This window comes from Malaclemys terrapin, chromosome 16 (genome assembly GCF_027887155.1).
Source record: "Malaclemys terrapin pileata isolate rMalTer1 chromosome 16, rMalTer1.hap1, whole genome shotgun sequence".
In the NCBI taxonomy this organism is placed as follows: domain Eukaryota; kingdom Metazoa; phylum Chordata; order Testudines; family Emydidae; genus Malaclemys; species Malaclemys terrapin.
The window spans coordinates 13179413-13203088 of NC_071520.1; the positions used below are offsets into that span (position 1 = coordinate 13179413).

A 23676-nucleotide genomic window follows, 5' to 3' on the forward strand; every position below is an offset into this window, starting at 1 on the left:
AAGAGGCTAGAGTAGCCTCGGAGCGGGTGAGGGGTGGCACTCAGTAGCAGCCCCGCTATGTTTGCCCATGGGCCGTCCCAGTTGAGTTTGGACGCAGCGAGCAGCGTCCCCCTGGAAGCTCCTGGAACACAAGGCGGGCACGAAGCACAGACTGGCTGGGGCGGGGGAGGGGCGCGGTGTGATTGGAGGAAAGTCCCTCGAGGACGCGGCGCGGTGGCTGGCGCGCGCTCGGCCCCGGGCTGCGAGCAGCTGGGGGGAGGGGGGATCTCGGAGTGACTCTGGTAGCTCCGGAGGGAGAGAGTGAACTCGTCTCTTTCTGTCACTGCAGGCGCAGAGCCCGGGGGAGCCGGCCCCTCCTCGCCGCCAGGCAGACTGGGCGGCTGCTCCGCGTCAGGCACCGCTCACTCTGCCCTGATATGCCGCCTGTGGGGGGAGCAGCAGGCTGCACCCTGCCCCTGGGGGCGCGAGCCCAGGCGCGGAGAGCGCCTGCGCGGGGCGGGTTCTCGGAAGCCTCCCTCCCTCGGCCGGCCCAGGCCGCCATTTTGGCGCTGGCTCTGGGGACAGGAGCCCGTAGGATAAAGCGCGAGCCGAGCGTTTTTCGCTTCCTCACTGCGGAGCTGGCCCAGCAGCCGCCCCTTGCCGGCGCCCTGGGCCTGGCTGCGTCCGCCGCCGCTCTGCGCGCCCCCGGGCCCCGCTGCCGGCCGGAGAGCGAGGCGGGAAGGATGTCCCGTACGCCCCGCCGCTGAGAGAGAAGCAGGGGCCCGACCGCCGCTCCCGCCCCACCCCGGCCGCTCTCTGGGCCTCCGCCTCCCCGGTCACAGGGATTCCTGCCCCGGCCGTGCCCGTAGTTCTCCCGCCCGGGCTTCCCGTCGCTTGGTTTTCCCCGGCCAGGCCTTTCTCTCTCCGGCCGGGCCTTCGGGCTCCCCCGCCCGTTGCCATGTCCTCGGCCGCTCGCTTCGACTCGTCGGACCGCTCCAGCTGGTACGTGGGCCCGCTGTCGCGGGCGGAGGCGCAGACGCGGCTGCAGGGGCAGCGGCACGGCATGTTCCTGGTGCGGGACTCGTCCACCTGCCCGGGGGACTACGTGCTGTCGGTGTCCGAGAACTCGCGGGTCTCCCACTACATCATCAACTCGCTGCCCAGCCGCCGCTTCAAGATCGGCGACCAGGAGTTCGAGCACTTGTCGGCGCTGCTGGAGTTCTACAAGATCCACTACCTGGACACCACCACCCTCATCGAGCCCGCGCCCAGGTACGTGCCGCCGTCGCCGAGCCCTCGCCCGGGGACTGTATCCGTGTAGTGTTCCTGGGCCGCCCTAATGCTCGTATGGCCGCAGCGCCTCGGGATCGCTCGTGCAAAGGCGCTGTGCCCCCTTCACCTTCGTGATGGCAATTGCCTTGAGTGAGGGAGTGGCCGTATGTTGTAACCAGCCTGTTCTCTGAGTGACTGTACTTAAGTGCTTGTCTGTGCAGTTGGGGACTGTGCTTCACTGCCTCAGATCCAGCAGAGGTGGTACGCTCTGAAGTTTGAGCTTGGGGCCATATTCCTCCTTACTCCTATGCCTCGTGCTGGTATGAATGAGAACAGACCTGATTAACTACAAGTGGGGGGAGGGATAGCTCAGTGGTTTGAGCATTGGCCTGCTAAACCCAGGGTTGTGAGTTCAATCCTTAAAGGGGCCACTTAAGGATCTGGGGCAAAAATTAGTACTTGGTCCTGCTAGTGAAGGTAGGGGGCCGGACTCAATGACCTTTCAAGGCCTCTTCCAGTTCTAGGAGATGGGAGATCTCCATTAATTTATTTAAAAAATTTAATTTAAACTACTTAGAACCCATGCACAGACTCAGTTGGACTATGGTGTACTCACTGATTTTAGTCTTCATTAGTACACCTCTACCACAATATAACACTGTCCTCAGGAGCCAAAAAATCTTACCGCGCTATAGGTGAAACCATGTTATATCGAACTTGCTTTGATCCACCAGAGTGCGCAGCCCCCCCCCCTGGAGCACTGCTTTGCTGCGTTATATCTAAATTCATGTTATATCTGGTCACATTATGTTGTGGTAGAGATGTATCTAGGATAGCATTTCCTAAACTCTTAAAAGCTGAGACCCTCCCGCTTCCCTTCAATAAAATAAAATATGCATTCTCCCATAGTTCCACTATCTGATGTTAAAGGCATATGTATCTTACATGCCCCATACTTTGGGAAATGCTGTTATAGAATATGAACTAAAGAAATTAATCACTCTGCAGCCAGCTCATGCTTTGTCCTGTATCCAGCACAGGACCCTACTTGTCTTTGTTACTAAACCACATTAGAAAATGATTGAACTTTATCCTTAATTTATAAAGTCTTTCTCAGCACCCTGCTTTGAGATCTTTGGAATCCGGCACAAACAGCTACTATTGAGTTGTTATATGAAATGAAAATAAAATACTAGAAAGTCAAACAAAATGGTATTTAAAATCCAGATTTAGCTCACTTGATTTATTTAGGTGGTTTAAGGTCTCCCTATTAGTGACACCAATCTTTTAAAGAACTTTTTCAGCTAAACTGATTCTTAATTTAAATTTAGCTCCAAACTTAGTTTTGCATTTGATGACTAAGGGTCAAATAGGCTTGTCAAAAAATTCTACCGAGTAGAAAAACTTGAGCTGTCATGAAAAGCTTCCAGATAAAATTAGTCTCTAAGGTGCCACAAGTACTCCTGTTCTTTTTGCGGATACAGACTAACACGGCTGCTACTCTGAAACCAGATAAAATTATTAAGCAGTGGAATAGTTTTGCCAGGGACCTGGTGGAAACAGCATCACTTGGTATTTTTAAAACTAAATGCTAGAAAATGTTCAGTAGTGATGATCATGCTTTGGCAGGAAAGACAGCTGCTCAGTAATTAACAGGTGCTCTTACCCATTTGCAGGAGCAGTTGAGCAGGACTGCCTGGTATCTCAGACTGCCAATCAATGGAGGGTTGTAGCTCATTGCAGATATTCCTTCACAGTCCTTTTGCTTATCTTAATTCTTCTCCACTTGGATGCTGCATTGCTTTCCTAGAAGCCTCTATTCTCAGTCATGTGATTTAATTTGGTTTCTTTACCCATTTTAGGCCTTGGTGCCATCTAACTTGATCCCAGGCAAACCTGCTCATTTGCCATTTTTTTTATTGGCCTTGAGCATATAGGGATGATTTAGTTCAGTGAACATACTCAGTATGCAGGCAAAACTATAGAAATCAATTGGAATTCTGCCAGCATAAAGAATGCAGAATTGGGCTCTAAATTAACGCAAACTGACATGCTTCCTAGCAGTAGTTGTAATACTACAAATGGGATTGATTAGGAGGAGGAAATATGCTATAAATAAAACTTTCTAAATTTGTTACCCTAATTAAGCCTTCATGTTAAAAATTGACAGCTGTAGAAATTCAGTGACATGATGGTTGGGTCCAAAAGTTCTCTTTAAAGAGATGATGGGGTGGGAACCAATTTTTAGTGGGCTGTAGCCCACGAAAGCTTATGCTCTAATAAATTTGTTAGTCTCTAAGGTGCCACAAGTACTCCTGGTCTTTTTGCGGATACAGACTAACACGGCTGCTACTCTGAAATCTGTCAATTTTTATCAACTGCAGCATTTCTCAAATTATGTGTTCTTGTAATATGCTAGAATATGGGCAGGACTCAGACAGCAGTGTGACTAGCCAGTTGCATGGTCTTGGAAGTACATGATGATATTAATTTTTTCCTCCTTGTAAATTCATTGGTATAACTTTTTCAGTGGAATATCTTATTCCCGGGTTCTCATGTTTTGAAGATACTATTCATCCTTTTTTTTTAAATGAATAATGTAAAAAACAGCTTGTTGCATACTTAGTGATCAGCTCATCTGAAAAATACTTAATGTAGAGGAGCATTTTTGCATTTAAGAGCTAAGTTATATTCACTTAAGTGAACTGTTTATTCTGAGCTGTTTATTGGTTACTTGTGCTTTGAATCAGATGCAAGTTTTGACTGCAAGTACCTGGGCTCTTGTTCTTGACTATGCTTTCTGAGAGTATTGTATTTTTTTCTTTTTATCCTTTCTGACTTCAGTAGAAGTTCATTTTAAACCAGTATTGTTCCGTATATTTTTTTTTTCCTGAATAGCTTGTTAAATTGATGGGTAGTCTTGATGCTTTTTTTTTTTCCGGAATGTTATGGGTTAACCTTTGACAAGTTTATCAGTAAACTTGTTCTTTATTCTGTGTATGGTATTTTACAGCACTTTTCCCACTGTTGGTATAACAGCAATGCAGCTGCAATAGTGGAAGCATTAATACGGACTAGTCATAGAAGTTCTTATCGTTGTGGGTTAGCCAATATGGTAAATCTATTTCTGGCCTACATTAGTGCTTCCCCTGTTACTACCACAGTTGGTGGTGCACCCGTGCTAGATCAATGATGGGCAAAATGCTAATGCAAAAGAAACACTAGCATTGGCTGCAGTGAGGTGTGATTGTGAAGTGTTCTCAAACTGTGAAGGTATAGTAATTAAATGACCTAAATGGGGTACATTTGTTCTCAATTTTAGTATACTTTTCCATTTTTTTAAAAAGAATGGGATAACTGCTGAGTACCAAAATAAAGTAAGTGTGTGTGTGTTTTACAGATTATTTTTGTTGTGAAGAAATCACTGTTCTAGGTTACTGGGAGCTTATTTTTAAATACAAATTTCTTGCTGTTTCTGAAGTACTAAGGCAGTGGTTCTCAAACTTTTGTACTGGTGACCCCTTTCACATAGCAAGCCTCTATGTGCGACCCCCCCCTTTTTAAATTAAAAACACTTCTTTACATATTTAACACCATTATAAATGCTGGAGGCAAAGTGGCGTTTGGGGTGGAGGCTGACCGCTCGCGACCCCCCCCCCTCATGTAATAACCTCATGACCCCCTGAGGAGTCCCGACCCACAGTTAGAGAACCCCTGTGCTAAGGAGTGAAGCTAGGGCAGTTGAAGTAGCAGTTATGCCTTGGGTTGTCTTCTGCTGCAAGGGCATTGGAAACACTCTACTACTTTTCTTTGTATTTTGGGTTCTCCTGAATAACTCCAGTGCCTGCCTCTGCTCATCTCTTTCCCATGCAGTAACAGTACGAAACTGACATGATTCTTGACTGTTTCCGTGCTGCATACAGGGTTCTGCATAATAGCAATAATCTGAACAGGCTTTTTAATTTCATTCAGTTAAGAAAAATTCTAAAGCAGCAGTCAGAAAGGCAAGATTAGTGTCTGCAACCATATGCACTAGAAACTTTCATTTTAAATAAGAACTTAAATTCTGTAGAAACTGACACTAGATCACCATACATGCGCAGGGAAGCTGCCACTTTGTCATGGAGGAGTGGATTTTTCAAACCTTGCACTATAGGATTATTGTATGTGTAAAAAGAGTAATGCATGCTGAAGTCTTAAGTTTGCTTTTTTGTAAGGACAGTTTATCTAGTTACCCAGCAAACTAAGACTATTTTACAGTGGGTTTTAATCCCATTTAAATCTACACCATTTTATCTCTGGGTAATTACATCCACAAACACAAGTTCAGCTACCATCTTTATACTGATGACTGACAGATCTAACTCTCTACTCCAGACATGTCACCTTCTGTCCAAACTAAAATCTTGTCCTGTCTTTCTGACACCACCTCATGGATGTCCAGCTGCCAGTTCAAGCTAAACATAGTTAAAAAAGAGCTCTTAATCTTTTCTCCCAAACTCTTCCTGTTGCCTCTTTTCTTGATCACTGTGGATAACACCATCTGCCTGTTGCTTAGGCCTGTAACCTGGGTGTCATCTTCAACTCTGACTTCTCTGGGTCCTCACATAACGACTATATCTAAACCTTGCATATTCTTTCTACATAACATCTCTAAGATACAACCTTCCTATCTATCCACACAACTAAAACTCTCTTCCAAATTCTCATCATCTTGATTACTGCAATATCCTTTTCTCTGGCCCTGGTAAATGCAATCTTGCTCTGCTCGTAGACATTCAGAATGCTGCCATAAATTAATTTTTCAAGTCTGTCTCTTTGACCACTAGCTTCCCTTTCTCTCTCATGACAAATGTAAACTGCTTGTATTCACTTTCAAGGCCCTTCACAGTCGATCTCTACCCTACCTATCCTCTCTCATTCAATATCAAGTTGTGGATGCTCGCCTCTGTCCTGTGAGGCGAGCCTTCACTACCTGTTAAATTTTCAAACGCCTTTGTGCTTTCTCCCATGCTGCTGCTTCTGTGAAACTACCTCATTATTCAAATCTTCTTTGCTGTGATGCCTATGAAAAACTTGACAATATCCATGTGTTGTCTCTTCTCTTATACTTAGATTGTAAGCCTTTGTAGCAGGGCATGTCTTTTTGTGCTGTGTTTGTATAGTGCGTAGCACAATGTCTAGGACTTCTAGATGCTAAGGTAATTCAAATAATAAAGAAGTACCTTGCTGTATTGAATCAGTAAGATAAAATATGTATCTGGCACCCATTTTTCTCCACTCTCCATGAACAAATTTATAACTTTTTAAAATGAGTTTCTTAAGAGATTACACAGTATGGTCTTTAGCTCATTGTTTAGTTAGAGACTTCAAGTAAGCACTAGTTGTACTAAATACCAGTTTGATAGCACTTTGAAGCAATCTTGTGACAGCTGAATTTCTTAGTATCTCTTTAATGTTAATGAATATTCTACTGTAAGAAATGATAGAGTAAATTTTGTTACCCAGTATACAGAGTAAGGTAAATATCTACTATTAAAAGTGGTGTGTGTTTGTTTTGTTTTAAATACTCAGGTATCCAAGTCCACCAATGGGATCTGGATCAGCCCCTACAATTCCCACTGCAGAAGAAAATTTGGAATATGTTCGGACTCTCTATGACTTTCTTGGGAATGATGCTGAAGATCTGCCATTTAAAAAGGGTGAGATACTGGTAATTGTAGAGAAGCCTGAAGACCAGTGGTGGAGTGCAAGAAACAAAGATGGTCGTGTTGGGATGATCCCTGTTCCTTATGTAGAGAAGCTGGTCAGGTCGTCCCCTCATGGGAAACATGGGAACAGGAATTCCAACAGCTATGGTATTCCAGAACCTGCCCATGCTTATGCTCAACCTCAGACCACAAGTCCCCTTCCCTCTGTATCCAGTACACCTGGAGCAGTGATCAACCCTCTGCCATCAACACAGAATGGACCGGTCTATGCCAAAGCTATTCAAAAAAGAGTACCATGTGCTTATGACAAGACTGCCTTGGCATTAGAGGTAAGATTTTTCTCAAGTTCTGTCTCTAACATTTTCAGTAGTTAATTTAATAAAATAAGAGCACAACTTAGTTGAAATGGTGGCAACCTGATTATGTAATTCATTTGAGTCATTCATTTGTGTGGCTGTCTTGAGTAGATTGGGCTTTGCCCGACTCTCTAACTCAAGTAACTGAGAGAACAAGGTCTTTCTTCATACCATAACAGCTCTACAAAAATAATTGCTTCACCCATACCACTTCCCTTTAGAAAGGGACTAGAGCACATATAAAAGATTTATCTAATTCAGACTATTACTTGCTTTTCTTTTTCCATAATATGAATTGTTTACTAGGTTGTGTTTGTAAGACTAATGGGATGGACACACCCTGCCCCGGAAACATGTGGGTCCATCACCTCTGTCAGTGGCAAAGGAAATGATAATCTGGCTGGCTTGGCTGTTCTCCTGCACTTGAACTATGGATGTTGTTCATTTGAGCTTTGTTTTGCAGGGGGAATCCTGGAGGACCACACTAATGGTCCTGGTTAGGAGAGCTAGTTAGAGCATCCTCCAGAGATAATTAATAAAGTTGTCAGCTGTATGTGGGTGGTGGACAGTATGCCTCATATGCTTTTCTCCTGCTCATATCTTTATATGACATCTATTCATTGCTACTGTCCTAGCCCAGCTATATAATTAGTGTTTTATGCTTGAATTTCCATTGGCCTGTATGGTGATCCTATAATTCTTGGTGTGGCCTTTGGTCGTATTCTAACTGAATCTTGACTTCCTGGTTGAATTAGTTTGGTTCTGGGACATGTGAACTTCAGGCCTTATCTGCATTGGGGATTTGCCCTGATTACAGCCACTGGTGTAGCTGCATCAATGCAGACTCCTAGTATAGATAGCAGTTTTGCCTATTTGCACTCATGAAAAATAACAGTGCTTGAAACTGATGTAAGTTGCACCAGTTAAAATCATGGCTTATAATAGCTTACCCTGTCTCTACTACAAGTTTGCATCTGAACAGCTACATTAGTAACTGGGCATTGAGGGCTATTCAGGGTAGACAAAGAGTAAAATTCTCAAAAACATCGTAATTCCCATCAACTTTCAGTGATACTTAACTTCCTAAGTGCCTAAATCACTTTTTAAAATGGAATATAAGCACCTATGTCACTTGAGCATTTTTGAAAATTTTACTCGTGCATCTTAAAATTTTAATTTAGATCAAGGCAGTAGTGTAGCCCCTTTACGTTTCTTGTGTTGGAACCCTAATGTGTTCCTGTATCTTAACAAACAAAAACTTCTAGTTGCAACATCTATTGCTGCTTTTCCAGAGCTCAACGCTAGAACTAATATTTTGGGATGGTGTGTTGAACAAATGACTTATGGCTATGCTTTGTAGCCCCTAAATAGAGTTTGGGGAGCCATGTTTAAGCATGGTTATAGCTAAACTAGTTTAAAAAACTGAAAAGGGACAAGCCATGTTAGATGTGTGTTAGACATGGTTCTAACACAATTTGGTGGTATCAGTGCTGGTTGGCCACACCACATTGTCTGAAGTTAAACATAGTTCCCATTCTTGAGTGACATCCCATGTGAATGAAGCTGAAAAACATATCCACTAAATGTTGCTGGAAGCAGTGGATTGTGACAGAATGCAGTGCTGAATGAAGTGCTGTTTAGCTATGGCTCACTTGCTGTCAGCAGGGAGTGGGGAGATAAGGGAGAAAATGCAAGAAAGATAGCAAGCAAAGATACTGTATGTATGGCTTCTTAGGTAAGTAAACTTTTTATTAATTATTGCTCTCCATAAGGAGACTCTTCTGAACCTTCATTAGTGTTCTGCTTCAAAAACATCTCCGTAGCTAAGGCTGTTAAAGCACATCCCTCATGTCTACAGACCCAGCAATTGTATATACCTTTTAAAATAATGCTTTCTAAGAATTTTCCTAGCTTTTCTTCATTTAAATGTCCCTCCTGCATAAAGTGACACTGTCAGGGTCAAAAATTGGGCCTTAACGGGGGGGGGGGGGGGGGATTCTTGGTGTCTCCTTGTGGGGGACTAAAGATTAAAATGCACCAAAAGATTTTACACTAGGAGTGGGGGAAGCCATTGGCCCACTATTTGCAAGAAGCCAACATTAACATATTTGTGCAAATAATATAGGCAACAATTTTTGAATGCCATGTTCAATATACAGTAGCATCATGCTGAGCTATTCATGCTTCTGAAACCAAGGCAAGAGGCTTAGTTTGGGCTGGGAAGAGCATGCCATGGAAGCGCCAAAAGGAGGGGTGGAGAGAACCTGCTTATTGGCAAAACTGTTTGGAGCAATAACTTGCCCAAATATTCTTTAAATTTGCTATTCCATAACTCTAGTTATGTGGTCACTTCAGACTCTCACCACTGCTCCTATGGAATTGCCTCAGACCAATATATGGGATTGGATTGTTAACCTCCAAATATCTGGAGTCTGATCAAGAAGATCAGATTTCTTCCTTTGCATGCTTTCATTGCTTCTGCCTTGTCAATTCTTTGGGAAGGGAGATGTCTTTCTGCCCAATCATCAGTTTTAGCTAAGAATTGATATTGCGGGTCACATGGTGTCTTCTTGGGGACCTCTGAAGTAAAGTTAGGAAGGGCTGCTCACTTCTATTCATAGTCACAGTGGCTGCAGCTCTTCCATACATCTACATACAGAATTTCAGCAGCTCCTATACTATCTTTTCCAGTGTTTCCTGATATACTTACCAAGACTTACTTTTGTGGTCTTCATTCTACTTCCCTAGGACCTAGGTGGACCGCTGAATCACTGACCAAACATGTAGGGCCTTGAAGAGGCAGTGGTTTAATATCAATAAACTAAATAATAGTCCCTGTAAGGTCATAGCTTAATGCAATAGTAGTCAATAGGCAGCCTGCAGGCCAGGTCCTGACTGCCAGATGCTTTTAAACAGACCCATGGATATATAGGAATTCAGTGGGAGAACTATGCATAGAGCCCAAACTTTATTATCCTCAGTCTTTCATGTTTTAGCCAAAAGAATATCTCTCTCCTCCTCCCCTCCCCCCCCCCCCAAATCCACACACACTTTCAAAAGCTCTGGTGGATGGAATTTGGGGGTAGGGGACATCCTGCACTTGGCAGGACTAAAGTGCTGCACCTAGATTTTAGGGATATTTTCTCCTTCCACCTTTTCTTTTGGGGGAAATTAGAAAGGAATACCACAAACTTCCAAAAACTCCACAGGAGTCCTGACAATTGAATGGAGTTTATTAGTTCCACAAGAGCAGAGATTGCTGCTATCACTTTCACTACAATATTGAGTGGAGTCTACCTTAGGTTTCCCAATATTGTGGATTTCATGGCTTTCTAATGGTTGTTTTAAATTTACATGATCTTATAATCGGTACTTGAAAAACTTATTTGACACCTTCTAGTCTGAGGTCTAAGCCCTCTGACTGTGCCAAAATACACCAGTACCCAAAGCTGGTGCTCCCTCCTGCCCAGTCTCCTGTTGGTTGGGTGTCTCCATTGCTTGGTCTTTCCTGACTGAATTCTCTGCCATCAAGCTAATGGTACTAAATACCCTTGTTGGATCAGTTAGTGCTGGGTAGCCCCTTAAATAAAATGTATGCTATCAACCACACTCAGAGGTGATGTTTCCATGTCCTGAACTGGACTGACCTCAGCCCACCACAGAAATGGAACTGCTGCCTAAGGAATAAGGAGGCCCTTACCTACCATGTCAGAAGAGGGCTCTTGAGTTTGTGCTGGTCCTCCTGCAACCCAAGCAGAAAGCTCTTTTTGTGTATTAGAGTGAGGACCTGCTAAGGTGGCAGAGTCCCTTGGTGGTGGGGGGGGTAGCCTAATACCGTGCCCTCTGTGAGTGGCATCCACCCTTGGGGTACTAACAAAAGCCTCCCACCCAACAGGGTCCTCCAAAGCAGTAGCAGCCCCAGTGTACCAGTAGCATCAGCCAGAACTCTGAGTGGTAATGTCATCTTAATTCTGAAGAGAGACATCACTGCATTGGTTAACACTGTTTACATTAGGAAGATTCTTTGCAATCATAAGAGTTAGTTCCCTATATGTGGGTGGGGTATTTTTGTTTTTTTAAACGAAAGCTTAAATTTTGCAGAACTTGATGGCATTTGCCTAGGAAAGATTCCTGTTCACTGCGGAGGGCAGCTTTTCAAGTCCTACTTTATAACCAGCTTAAAAGTGGCTTACTTCATTTTTCAGCTGGCATTTGATTCCAAATGTATAGCTGTGGAAAAGTTTTGAGTATGTCACTGAAGTATTTATTTCACCAAAATAGATATCTGTTGACCTTAATTATATAACTGACTTCTAGACTCTCTCTTGGGCGTGTTACAATTAGGTTACAAAGAAAACAATTAATAGTTAAGGAAAATTGAGGCACAAGTAGGACAAAATGTGCCAGTAGTTAGATTCCCCTGATGATGATGTACAAAACTGTGAGTGGCAAAAATTAGGCTACTTTTCTCATTAATGTTTCAACATTCATACAGCACTGATAAATTTCCTTTGTGCAAGAAAAGATATTTAAAATGCTTAATATTTTAAACATCACATTTACATCATCTGTTTACCTAATACTTGAAGCTACACACGTGTACACACAAGTTCCAAGTGTTTATTTTGAGAGTTTACCATCAGGACAAGTCCAACAGACATCATATATTACTCATAGGAATCCTGGCACCAATTTTTTTGATCCAGTCTCCATATTAGATGAGGTGTATGAAGTCCTCACTTCAGTGCCTTTGTCAAAGCTGTTGGCTTACTGCTAGAGCTTTTTCTGGATGAGATTTTTAATCTAGCTCTATTGGGAGTCTCTTCATTTTCCCCTCCCTTCTTGATGTAGGTGTGCTGGAGACGCTGGTTGAAATTCTATGCTGTGCCTCAGAAGAGATGGGGAATCTAAGGGGTCTTTAAGCCACCTTTGCACCTATCACTCCAGGGGAGCCTGTCCCCAGCTGTCTGTACACCACAGCAATTCTGAGATCCCTATACTGGGATTGCAAAGAGATCCTTGGAAAATGACCGTATGGTGTCTTCCTCAGTCCCTGCACTGGGGGAATCCTGTTCCTGCAGGATGTAGTTTTTAGGCCTCTGTATGACAATTGGGTCTTCTTACTTGGTGTAAAGAGACTTCAATGGATGACAGTCTTGCCCCCTGGTCTGAGTGGCTAGATTCTTTGGCCTGGGTATCTCATTTCTCTGCCATCCTCTGCTATCCCTTAGCTTTGGCACCCAATGTAACCTGAAAATATCTGCATAATTTCCCTACTGTTGACTCCTTTAATCTCCCAATGACACCCTTCCTTTCCTCCCTTCTGCTGCCCCTAGTGACCTAGCATGACTGCCACCGCTACATAGTCCCAGCTTCTTCCTTCCATGTAGCTGGTTTGCTGCTGATTGAACCTCTTTTCACTGCAGCGGTTTAGCCCCAGCCACTATTTTCCTGGTTCAGTTGGACCTCGGATACTCTTCTCAACCCCACATTGTGTCTCAGCTTGGTTTTGAATGGGTAGCCAAATCTTCATGGTCCATTCAGTATTGTGATGTACCAGTGATTCTGCCAGCAAAAATACCAGTTGTGAGGCAGACACCTGTCTGTTAGCAATTGGAATGAGATTACCAACTCCAGATCGATTCCAAACAGCCATTTGATTATTTCTGACCGCTATTCACTAGTCAGCTACCAGTGAAGCACTGATTTACAGTTATGATTTGCATCTCTTGTGTTCCATGGTCAATCCTGTCACCAAACATCCATCACTTGTGTCTTCATGAAATTGTTAATGAGTAGTTGTAAAATTCACTTGGATGCAATCTTATATTTTTCTATAAATAAAATGACATGCACCCAACTTCTTCTTCTTATGATACATGAATCAGTTCCAAATGGAAGACACAGGTATAGAAGAGTCTAGGGTACATGAGTAACACTTTGACTAGCATACTTCAAAAGCTATATTTCCTGGGGCTTTGAATTCATGCTGTAACTGGAACGTAATTTAAAATACATTCCAATTTTATCATTGGGTGGGGACTAAATGGCTGCACCTCTAAAGAATTACTCATTTCAAGAGTCTAATATTTTACTCCTCCCTCCAAAGGTATTAACATGCTTTGCAGATGAAGTTATCACCGAGATGTTTTGAGGCTAACTAAGCATTGCCCTTTTTCACGAATTGGGATAATGAGGTCTTGAAGTTGACTTGTCCAGGTCATAAAAGAAGTTTGTGGCAGAGCTGGGAAAAGTACCCCCCAGGGTTTCTGACTATCCTGTGGTTAAGCTGTATTCTGAACCTTGCTCATTTTCCTGACTGCCTCCACTCCCCCTCTCTCACAGGCTTTAATTATGACAGTCCTTAGTGGTGGCTTAAAATACTTTCTGATCAAATATTTTGTTCTCTAGTGTGTTTTTATTCAGAAGAGCATGGGAACGTCTTAACACCTCTATAATTTGCCATTGTTGACTTTATTTTTCCACAAATATTTGGTCTTAAATCAATTTCAGTATGCTGCCTAATCAGATATAGGAAGTAGTTGATTCATAAATTCTCAAACGAAATATAAAACTCCTCAACCTAAAATACAACCCACACTGTCTTGACATTGACAGTATTAACATGTCTGCTCAAAATCTTGTTTCAGCATCCTTTTAATAAAATCTTCTCAAGGAAACTGCTTTACTTTTGTAGATATAGTATGAGAGGTTGTTCAGAAGCTTCCAATTAAAGAAGACTCTGCTGACTAATTATAACTGTTAAACACCTTTAGAAATATGTGGTGAGTTCTGGTGCATCGTTTCTACCTCCACTCTTCTAAAGCCTTTTCTCTCTGTGCTGCTCAGCAGAAATGTATTCAAGAGCAGGAAACTTTCATGTTTTGGTAGAAAACTTGTGGCTACTAGAACTTTTCCTTGGAGTAAATCCATGTTAAATTAACTTTGCTGTAAAGCATGTGTTTGGAAAACTTAAGGTGAACTAGCAGTATCATATTTTACACACTAAGTACTCCTCTACTAAGCAGCCCTTTATTGCAAGATAGCAGAAATAACATTCTGAATCTGATTTAATATAAGATTTTTTTGAAGTCAGACAAAGCAATAAAGGTGATTGGTGGTGTGGCGTTCTTCTGTATTGTATATGGATAAAATATTCTGGGAGATTGGTAAAATGGATTCACCCTGCTGTCAGCGCTCAAATTTGGTTGACTATTTTCTTCATGGATAAGATTCACCTGATTCAAATTGAATTGGTTGGTTTTAGGGCATGGGGGCAAATGCAACATCTCACATGATTTTTAACCACTGAAGCTTTGGTAATCTATGATGCAATTTGGGTCCAGAATCTGCATTTTAGAACTATGCTCTGACAGGTTATTTAAATCTAGCACCATGCCATTAGGTCCTTTTATTTATGTAGATTGTCAGCTTCTAAACATACATTTTAGGCCAGTACTTTAGTAGTCTCCTGGTGCTGAGTGTGACAATTTTGTCTCACGGGGGGAGGGGAGGGAATAGTTTGTTTTAGAGTGTTGTCACTGTTCAGTGAGTAATAGGTATTTGTCACATCCAAAATTCGATCATGGTGGGGCTAAAAACCAGCCAAACTCCAGCTAATGCAGATGCATATGCTTCTGCCACGGATGTAAAAGGTTCAACTTGTTACGGTAAGCATTAGGCTTACCAGTTGACCAATGTTAACTGTTAACCCTGGTGTCCCTGTGTTGGGAGGGAGTGGGGGGCCCCTGCAGCTACCTTGGTTAACTGGTTAAACTATATAATTTTAATCATTTAACCGGTTAACTTTTTTAACTGATATTTACATCCCTAGCTTCTGCTGCATATACCTTTTTTCTCCATAATGTGTACTGGTTTCCAGCTCAATTCTAGGAGCAATTAAAATGGGGCTGATGATGGTTGGTAAAACCATATATGGTTTAAATCTTAGTGTGTTCCACTAGTGGATCAGCCAAAGTGCTGTCAAACTATTAGTCCTAAATTAAAACATCTTGGAGGTGGAGACAGGAATTTTTTAGTAAAAATCTGGAATTCTTCAATTTTCTTCCTAGCTGGTGGGGATTTGACCTTCAGGGCCCGCAGTAAGGCATCTCTATCTGAGAAAGCTTATGTGAGGGTGAGGTAGGTCTCTCTTCTGTGGAGAGTAGGAGAACCTTTAGTCCCTAAATTGTTAGTCTAGTCTGATATGGTTTTGTTGTCTAATGTTCTAAATGCTGTACACCTACTTGGAGTACAATAAATTCAGTCTGTTAAATCAGAGAAACACACAAGGTGGAAATGAAGTACTACAACAGCAAGTTGCTTTCAACTGACTTGCAGAAAATTTGAACAGAGCAGAAATAGGAAATGCTTCACCAGTCCCCAACCACCGTACTCTTGAGTCCTAATGATAGTTGCTGAATGTTTCCAGCAAACTACTGTTACCTGAAACTGTTTAAACAAAGTCACTATTGAATGTACAATTGCATTTCTCCCAATAATAGTTGTTTTAAACGGGGAGAAAGAAATGGATTTAAGTGAGAACATTTTGAAGAACAACAACAAAGTCTTGTGGAACCTTAAAGATTAACAATTTATTAGAGCATAAACTTTTGTGGGCTACGACTCACTTCTTCAGATGTATGGAGTGAAAATTACAGTAGGCAAGCATAAATATACAGCACAAGAAAAGATGAGTTGCCTTACCAAGTTGTGTGTGGGGGGGTGGGGGTGGTCAATGATTCGATCAGGGTGGATGTGTCCCATTCCCAACAGTTGACAGGAAGGTGTGAATGTCAACAGAGCAAAAATTACTTGTTGTAGTGCTAAGGATGCCAATTCCATCAGGGTGGATGGCCCATACTCAACAGTTGATGGGAGATTTTGATTTCTTTTGAAAGATTGGCTAGTTTAAACTTATTTTAAACTGTGTTCTTGAGTCTATTATGGTATTTCCCCTTAAAAGCAGCAGGGAGGGGTTGAAAAACTTGTCGTTTTTATGTACAGCATAAAGCTTACTTAAATATCTATGTAAAGAGCAGTTTACTAGATTTTTTTTTTTTTAAAAAAGAAGTTGCTTCTGAAGAACATTCAGCATTTACTTGTCCCTCTTTGTGGCTTCTGTTGCAGTCTGAAAATCAAACTGTGTACCATGTTCATAATAGCTGCATGGAGATTGCTGCTGTAGGTAGTTTAAATTATACTTTAAACTTTTATTAAAGGAGCCTTGTTTAAAGGGAGAGTGTCAGCCACATATAGCCTTTCAAGTCATTTATACAAAGAATATGCCTAGTAGTCTTATTCAAATGGTCCATTTAAATAACTGGCTTGAGAGCATCTGGCACTAATTCAACTTTGTGAAAAAATACTTATGAATTTTCTTTATATGCGACACTTTCATTGAAAATATATAAAAATCTTATTTGACTAGAGAGCTGCAACAGCAATGTGTACTGGCATAAACATGCAGTGTTATACAAACCTGTAAAAACAATGTCCTTGCTGCATTTTAAAGATCCTGGCACAGATCCTTTTTAAATTAGATGAACCAGTTTTAAACATTAAAACCATTTTAGGTAACTTGGTCTAAGTTGTCTAATACCAAAGTTTGGCCCCAGTCATAGAACAGACTAGGCTAGAAATGGATTTTTTACAAACTGAGGGCCAAATACAATTTCCTTAGTGATTTTGCTGATACACTGGAATGCATAGTTTAAAGTATTACAAATGCCACATTTACTAAGTACTTGTTAAAAAAATACTAAATACCAAGGGAAAGCTGTGTACCCGGTGACCACCCTTTAACATTTAGCTGCGGTTTCTTCATTGGATGGGCAGGTGACACTTAACATCTGGAAACCTCTCTCCCCATAGCATGGTAGAGGGTGGTGTTCTCTGCCATTCCACACTAAACTAGTCAATTGTCTACATTTTGATTTACATTTTGTTAAAAAAAAAAAAAAAAAAGTTTTCAACCAGCTATATAGAGCTGGTCAGGTTTGGATGGTTTTTTTAACTATTAAAAACTTAAACCCTGTAAGTTAGAAAATTTGAAATGTTTCACTGTTCTTTCAAGCAGCTCAACTTTGCACCTTGCTCATTCTGCTGATTGCCTCTACTCCCTGCAAAATTCTTTTTGGTTTCCAATCCCTAATTAATATCCACCCCTGTGTTTGCCTCTGCTGCTTGTTGCTTTCCCATGTAGCAGCAGAGTTAAATTAACTGGATTCTTGTCCATTTCATGGCTGCTAATGTGTTGAAAAGCAAAAATGGAAAACTGACAAAACTTCTTGTTGTTGTTTGGGAGAGCTATAAACATCAGCAAAAGCAAACACTGAAGGTGTCTGCAGAATTAGGAAGACAGCACCAGTTAAATTTTTGAAAAAATGTTTTTCAATCATAACAGAAGCTTTTCTTTAAAATGAAAGCTTTGATTCTGACAAATAATTGTATTGGCCCCAGTGCTCACTCAGGAAGGTGGTGAATTCTTCATAGGTGAGCAGATACATTTGTCCAAGCCCGGATTCAGGAAAACTTGAGACTGGATTCAGTATAGCAACATAAGGAAAAGCAGCATGTGTCACTACTGAACTGTATAAGCTGCTGCTAAAATGTTACATTCAGAGAAATGTTAAAGTAAGCATCTGCTGCAGTTCCCATATTGATGCAATGTAATTATGAACTGAACAGGAAAGCAGGTTTGAGAACTACTGGAATGGGAGACTGTTCTGAAGTATTTAAAACATTAGGAATATTTCAAAGAATATTAGCTAGTTGATAGTAGAGATGCTGGGTATTCTGCTTCATGCACTGCTCCTTCTAAGCTATAGGTACTATACATTTTTGAAAAATAAGGGATATCTTGTCATCAGTGGGGCTGTACTAACTAGCTTATTTAGCATTAAGTTCCTTAGTTCTTGTTAATTTTCATTATGGAAGGGAAGGAATTGTCTTGACATTGCTCCTGCTCTTTAACAAATAGTAGTGATGGAAACAATGAAAAAAGCTAGAATCTTTATTCTGGCTCTTAATAAAAGAATGAGTTTCAAATGTATTTTTTTCTCTTGAATAGGAAATGTAGCATTGATTTAGAAAACTAGAGCTTTCTATAGGACTACTGCATCCCCTCAAGCAATTAAAATAATTTGACCATACAATGAATTAAGATTTTTCCTGTAACTCTGAAATTCACCCTTGTTTAACAGCACTGACCTAGTTAAAGTTAGAACCTTTAATAGTTTGAATAGTACATTCCTTTGAAATATAGACATCACATTTATTAATACTATTAGTGTTAAAGAGGTATAATTGTACGTGTAAGCTAAATATACTGTTGCACAACTAAAGTAAAGAATAAACTGCACATTCTCCCAGAGGAAAGACTGACAGGAACACGTTGTTCTTGTATAATTCAGTTAATTTGCCCCATGAGTAAATTATCAAAAATGAAATGTTTTTTAGTTAACTACAAAAGTGCAGGGGTGGGGGAAATGTGCACATAAATGTCCAACCTTAGAAAAACTTGTGGTTATGAGAGAATTTACTTTGAAATTAATATCTCCATAAGCTATTTTTCTATGATCTTTAAATGCACTATTCTCTCTCCCCGGTTTGATTTTATATCTTTATGCTAGCAGCTGTAATGTGGTAACTTTTTTTTATCATGCAGGTTGGAGACATTGTGAAGGTTACAAGGATGAATATAAATGGTCAGTGGGAAGGTGAAGTCAATGGCAGAAAAGGGCTCTTCCCTTTCACGCACGTCAAAATAATTGACCCTCAAAACCCAGATGAAAATGAGTGATTCCTGTTGCTCAGCTTACACTGCTGCTTCATTGTTCTGTCTACGAGAAGCATCATTTGAGGTGGGGAGACGACTGTTAACGGCACGTTGCTAGCACTGTCCATTTGTCTAGCTTGCTGCAGTTTGATGGTTCTTTTTATACACATTTGGAATGCACACAATTGAAGTCATGTGCTGACCATACCATAGTTGCATCATCCAAACTGTAGTATCACTTCTAGAACTATTTTGGCCCTTAAGCTGGAGAAGACTGAAATCATACAGGCAGATAGTAAATAGGATCAAGAAAATAATCTTTCCTGTTTGAGGCTTTCAGGAACAGCATGTTCTGGCTTATTCATTAGGAGGAGAGTTCTAATCCTCAGATCAAATATGAAAATTTCGCATCACTGTCCCAACAGAGAAACAACAAAACTGCAGTTTTGTGGCTGAGGAAGGGAAGAGCTGAATTTGAGAGAAAATCTGCCCTAAGATAATATAGTCAAAACAAGTCTCTTTATAGACAATTGGATCTCTTGTGCATTTTGAGCAGCTATTTTAACAAGGCTGTTTTTGTGATACAACTCTAAGCTTGCTGTTGACTTAGAAATAAAGTTTGTGTGATGAAAGTAAATACCCATTGAAGTGAAGATCCTTATGAGAAAACTTTAGTTGACATTGTAAATGGTAGCCCATTTTGTCATATACATAAAACCAATTCTGCAGATTATTGAATGCAAATATAAAAGTTGCTGGATGATTTGTAAGCACTAGAACTGTAGAAACAACCTTTAAAAGGGAAACACTTAAGCCTGGTCTACACACAGACTTTTGTACTGGTATAGCTCTTAGGGAGGAGTATAGGGTTTTTTAAACAGTTTTTACAAGTACAACCTGGTTTCAGGGATGGGATAATGAGATAAAGGTGCCTTATACTGACATAACTTATCAGTATAATTGCATCCACATCAGGGGGTTGTACCACTTTAAACTTTTATAGGTAAACAGAGCAACTTGTGTAGATTAGCCCAACTCCATGACCTCTTCTGCCTGCCTCTTTTTAAATGAATTTAAAAGATTAATTGAAACATTTTAATAAATAAAATACATGTGAAAATTATGCTCTTTTTTTAATCCCGGGGGGCTCTGTTTATATCTTCCCTACAGAAGCTGACAACTCTAAATAGCAGGAGGATGTACTTTTATCCACTTTAGGTATTAAAGATGCCTTCAAGCTTAGCAAAAGATGCAGAAATCCAAACTTTGCTTTCAGCATTTAGAGGAACTTATGTGAAATATTAACACTTAAAAGTATTTTTTTTTCCATCTTATGTCTGAACATGTATTCTTTTAAAGATGTTGGGCAGTTGAGCCCTAAGCACATGTTGCTCTGAACTCTGTATTGAAGTGCCTTGAAATTCTTGGAGAGAAGGCACTGAAACATGCAAAAAAAAAATTTTTTTGCAGCCACTGTTCATTTTAAGAAAAGCATCTCAGCTTACCTATTAATATTCTGTAGCGCTCATCAAATGGCTGACAGTCTGGAGAAATTCTTCTTAAAGCATTTCACTGCCAACCAAACTTACTGTGAAATAGAATAGCATTGACTAAAAGTGTGTGGTGCTGTGGGCAATAACTGTCCTTTGCAATGGAAACAGTTATGCAGCTCTAGAAACTAGAAAGTGAGTGTCCCTGTTAATCTGTTTGTCTGGACCCTACTGTAAGTTATTATGAAGCTCATACTACTGAAAGTTACTTTTGTACTTAAACTGCACTAAACTCAGTCTGCCATAAGGATATCTTATTTTGACCCTGGCCTAGCTGTTGACAGCTGTCATCAGTGTAGGGTTTTTCATTTTAAAATCCATAAACATGTGATTAATTCAGAAAATTGTTTATTTTTTATCAAAAATAAGCATTTCCTTACACTCTCCCTCATTGGATATACGGTGTTCCTGGAACATTGTAAGCATGTCCTGGGTTAAACTAATCTGGTGATTCCCACACAGAAGCAAACCATCTGTGTGCAAAAATCTCAGCCAGTGTCAATACAAGAAAGCACAGCATTACATGGTGGTTTCTAAAGCAGAGAAGAATACCTAAAAAGTGTGAACCTAGTTTTGGACCACTTAAATGCCTCCCTGTGTCTAATACTAAACAACACCTCTTTTACTAAAATGTATCACATTGAACAGTCTAAGCTGATTGTAAATTTGCATCAAAATGTCTTCACTATTTTATATAGACTGCATTTGATCAGTTTGTGTTTCTCCTTCAAAGATTGGTTTCTTGAGATTACTTGTTTCTTGCAGTGCTGTCTGTTGCTTTAGAGCACCTCTTCAAAAATTCCTTGATGATAGATAATGGTCAGTATAGCTGTTCTTTGGGAGGATAATTTTATCAAGTGATGGCTTCAATCTATGCAGCATTAGGTGGATCATGTTCCACATTTAATTTTTATGTATGTGTCTGGGTTTCAAACTAGCAAGTTTGTCAGTTGTCAACTATTAATCATGGAAGGTTTACTATTTGTCATTTCCTCTGGTGTACATGTGTATATACATTGAAGCCTCTATTAGAACAGTTTTCATTTTAACTGGTCAGTGTCCACATCACTGGATAAGCACTAACTCAATTCATAATTGTTTACAAATCAGGCAGGAATAAATAAAGGGAATATATCCTGTTTGGGTTGGGGCTCTGAACATTATTTTTGTAAAGGGAAAAAAATGCATTCTTTGTGCCATTTCATGTGCCTGTAATCTAACTTTTTATATTGTATTAACATCCTGGGAATGAGTGGGCTTTTTGTTTATAGTAAAGTTTTCAAGCATCTCCAACTATCTGCAATTGAAAAAGTAAGACCTGCCTAAGACAGCCTTTTGGGACCAGTAGAAGTGTTCCTGTATATTTGTCATTTTCTGTTTACTTGTATTTTAAATGAAAATGTGTTCTTGGAAAAGGAAACTTTTGCAGTGGGAAAGGTGGCCTTCTATTTGAGACAGTCTTCACTGTGTAAACATTAAAACCAGTATGTAATTTAAAGACCATGAACTTCAGGCAATAATAAGCAAGCTTTTAAAGTTTATTTTGGGGATCATAGCTTGTTTTATTTTTTGTGCTGTAAAATTAACAGTATTAAATGAATTATATTCTTAGAATACATGGAGTGTCTCTTTTTAAGACTAGTGCCTTTTTATTTTCTTACTCCACTTATTTCATAGTACTGGTCCCATATCAAGCCAGTGTTATTAGTGCCCTGTTTGTACAGTCTAAATAAAAACAAACTTGCAACATTATCTGTGGTCTGTACAGCTTTCGTCAATATTATTAGAGGCTTTATTCTGCCATAACTTATGGCATGCAAGTTAAACCAGTGATCTTGGAAAACTTCAGCAAGGGAGGGGCCAAGTATATTTTAAACTATTGCCCCTGCCAGATGTGAGAAACAACTGTTCATTTGCCTTTTTCCCCATCCTTATGCTCCCACCCTCCCAACAATGAAGGCTGATCTGAGAATTGACATGATAGGCTAATTTTATACTGTATCTAATCTTTAGTGTTTCTGCAGTATAATTCCTGTCCAATGCTTAGTAGTTGGTTAAAAAAAAAAGCACTGTTATTCTCTTCAATAACATTTAAGTGTTCAGTTTACTATGCATGGACTAAGGTAGGGTAAGCCCCCTGGCTGGTTGGGCCAGTTTGTTTACCTGCTGTGTCCACAGGTTCACTGCAGGATGTGCTGGCTGCCGCTTCCCATTGGCCTGGAGGGGCAAACAGCGGCCAGTGGGAACCATGATTGGCCAAACCGGCCCTGCCCACCAGGGTGCTTACCCTGGCGAGCCGTGTGCCAAAGTTTGCTGATCCCTGGTTTACACCCACATTTGCATGCATCTAAAATAGTATTTCCTGTGTAGATTAGGTTTAAATTGCACATGAGCCTTGAGAGGGAAGTAGTTGACTTATGGGCATTAATAGTAAAAAGCACATCTACTTCAAGATGAGTATGTATAACAAACATGCATGCTTCTGCAGCCAGAGCCCAAAGGATCAGATGGTTGCTTTTTCTTTTTTACTGCAGTGCTTTCAGTAATTGAATTCCTGTTCTCATTCAGGACCAAGTATTAAATCTAATATGAAAAAACACAAAAATGAGTTTTCATACCAAAATTTTGAGAGTAGGAAATCCTAAGGCACATGAATTTTTTTTTTCCATGGGGGGAGAATAACTGAGACAGACAGTATTCACTGTTAATCTATTCCTTAACTTTCTCCCTTACAACAGTCTACTGGAGGGTAACTATTCTGGCCACATGAAGTTAGAGATAGTTTTACCTCAATAGAGAGCATAAAGGAAAATAAGCACATCACTAACCATAATCTTCTCTCCTTTACAATATTCATTGGCTCTCTGCTTTTAAGGTATCAAGATGTCAGTTGTCACATAAAGGCCAGTCCAAATTTTTTGTCCATCAGTGAGTGTTCCTAGTAGATGATGTGCTGAATTATACTGTGTACATTGATTGGGAGATAGTTGTAAATAATGAAGAGAATGAGTCACTAATACCAAGTGATC

General features: G+C 40.6%; 1 protein-coding gene across 1 annotated transcript; it reads left to right on the forward strand.

Moving 5' to 3' along the window:
- Window positions 1–316: 316 nt before the first annotated feature.
- On the forward strand, window positions 317–22399 carry CRKL (CRK like proto-oncogene, adaptor protein). The gene is made up of 3 exons (XM_054006418.1): window positions 317–1251; window positions 6826–7291; window positions 18987–22399. Exons 1-3 carry the CDS (start codon window positions 938–940, stop codon window positions 19119–19121), a joined length of 915 nt encoding a protein of 304 aa, XP_053862393.1. The 5' UTR covers window positions 317–937; the 3' UTR covers window positions 19122–22399.
- Window positions 22400–23676: the final 1277 nt, after the last annotated feature.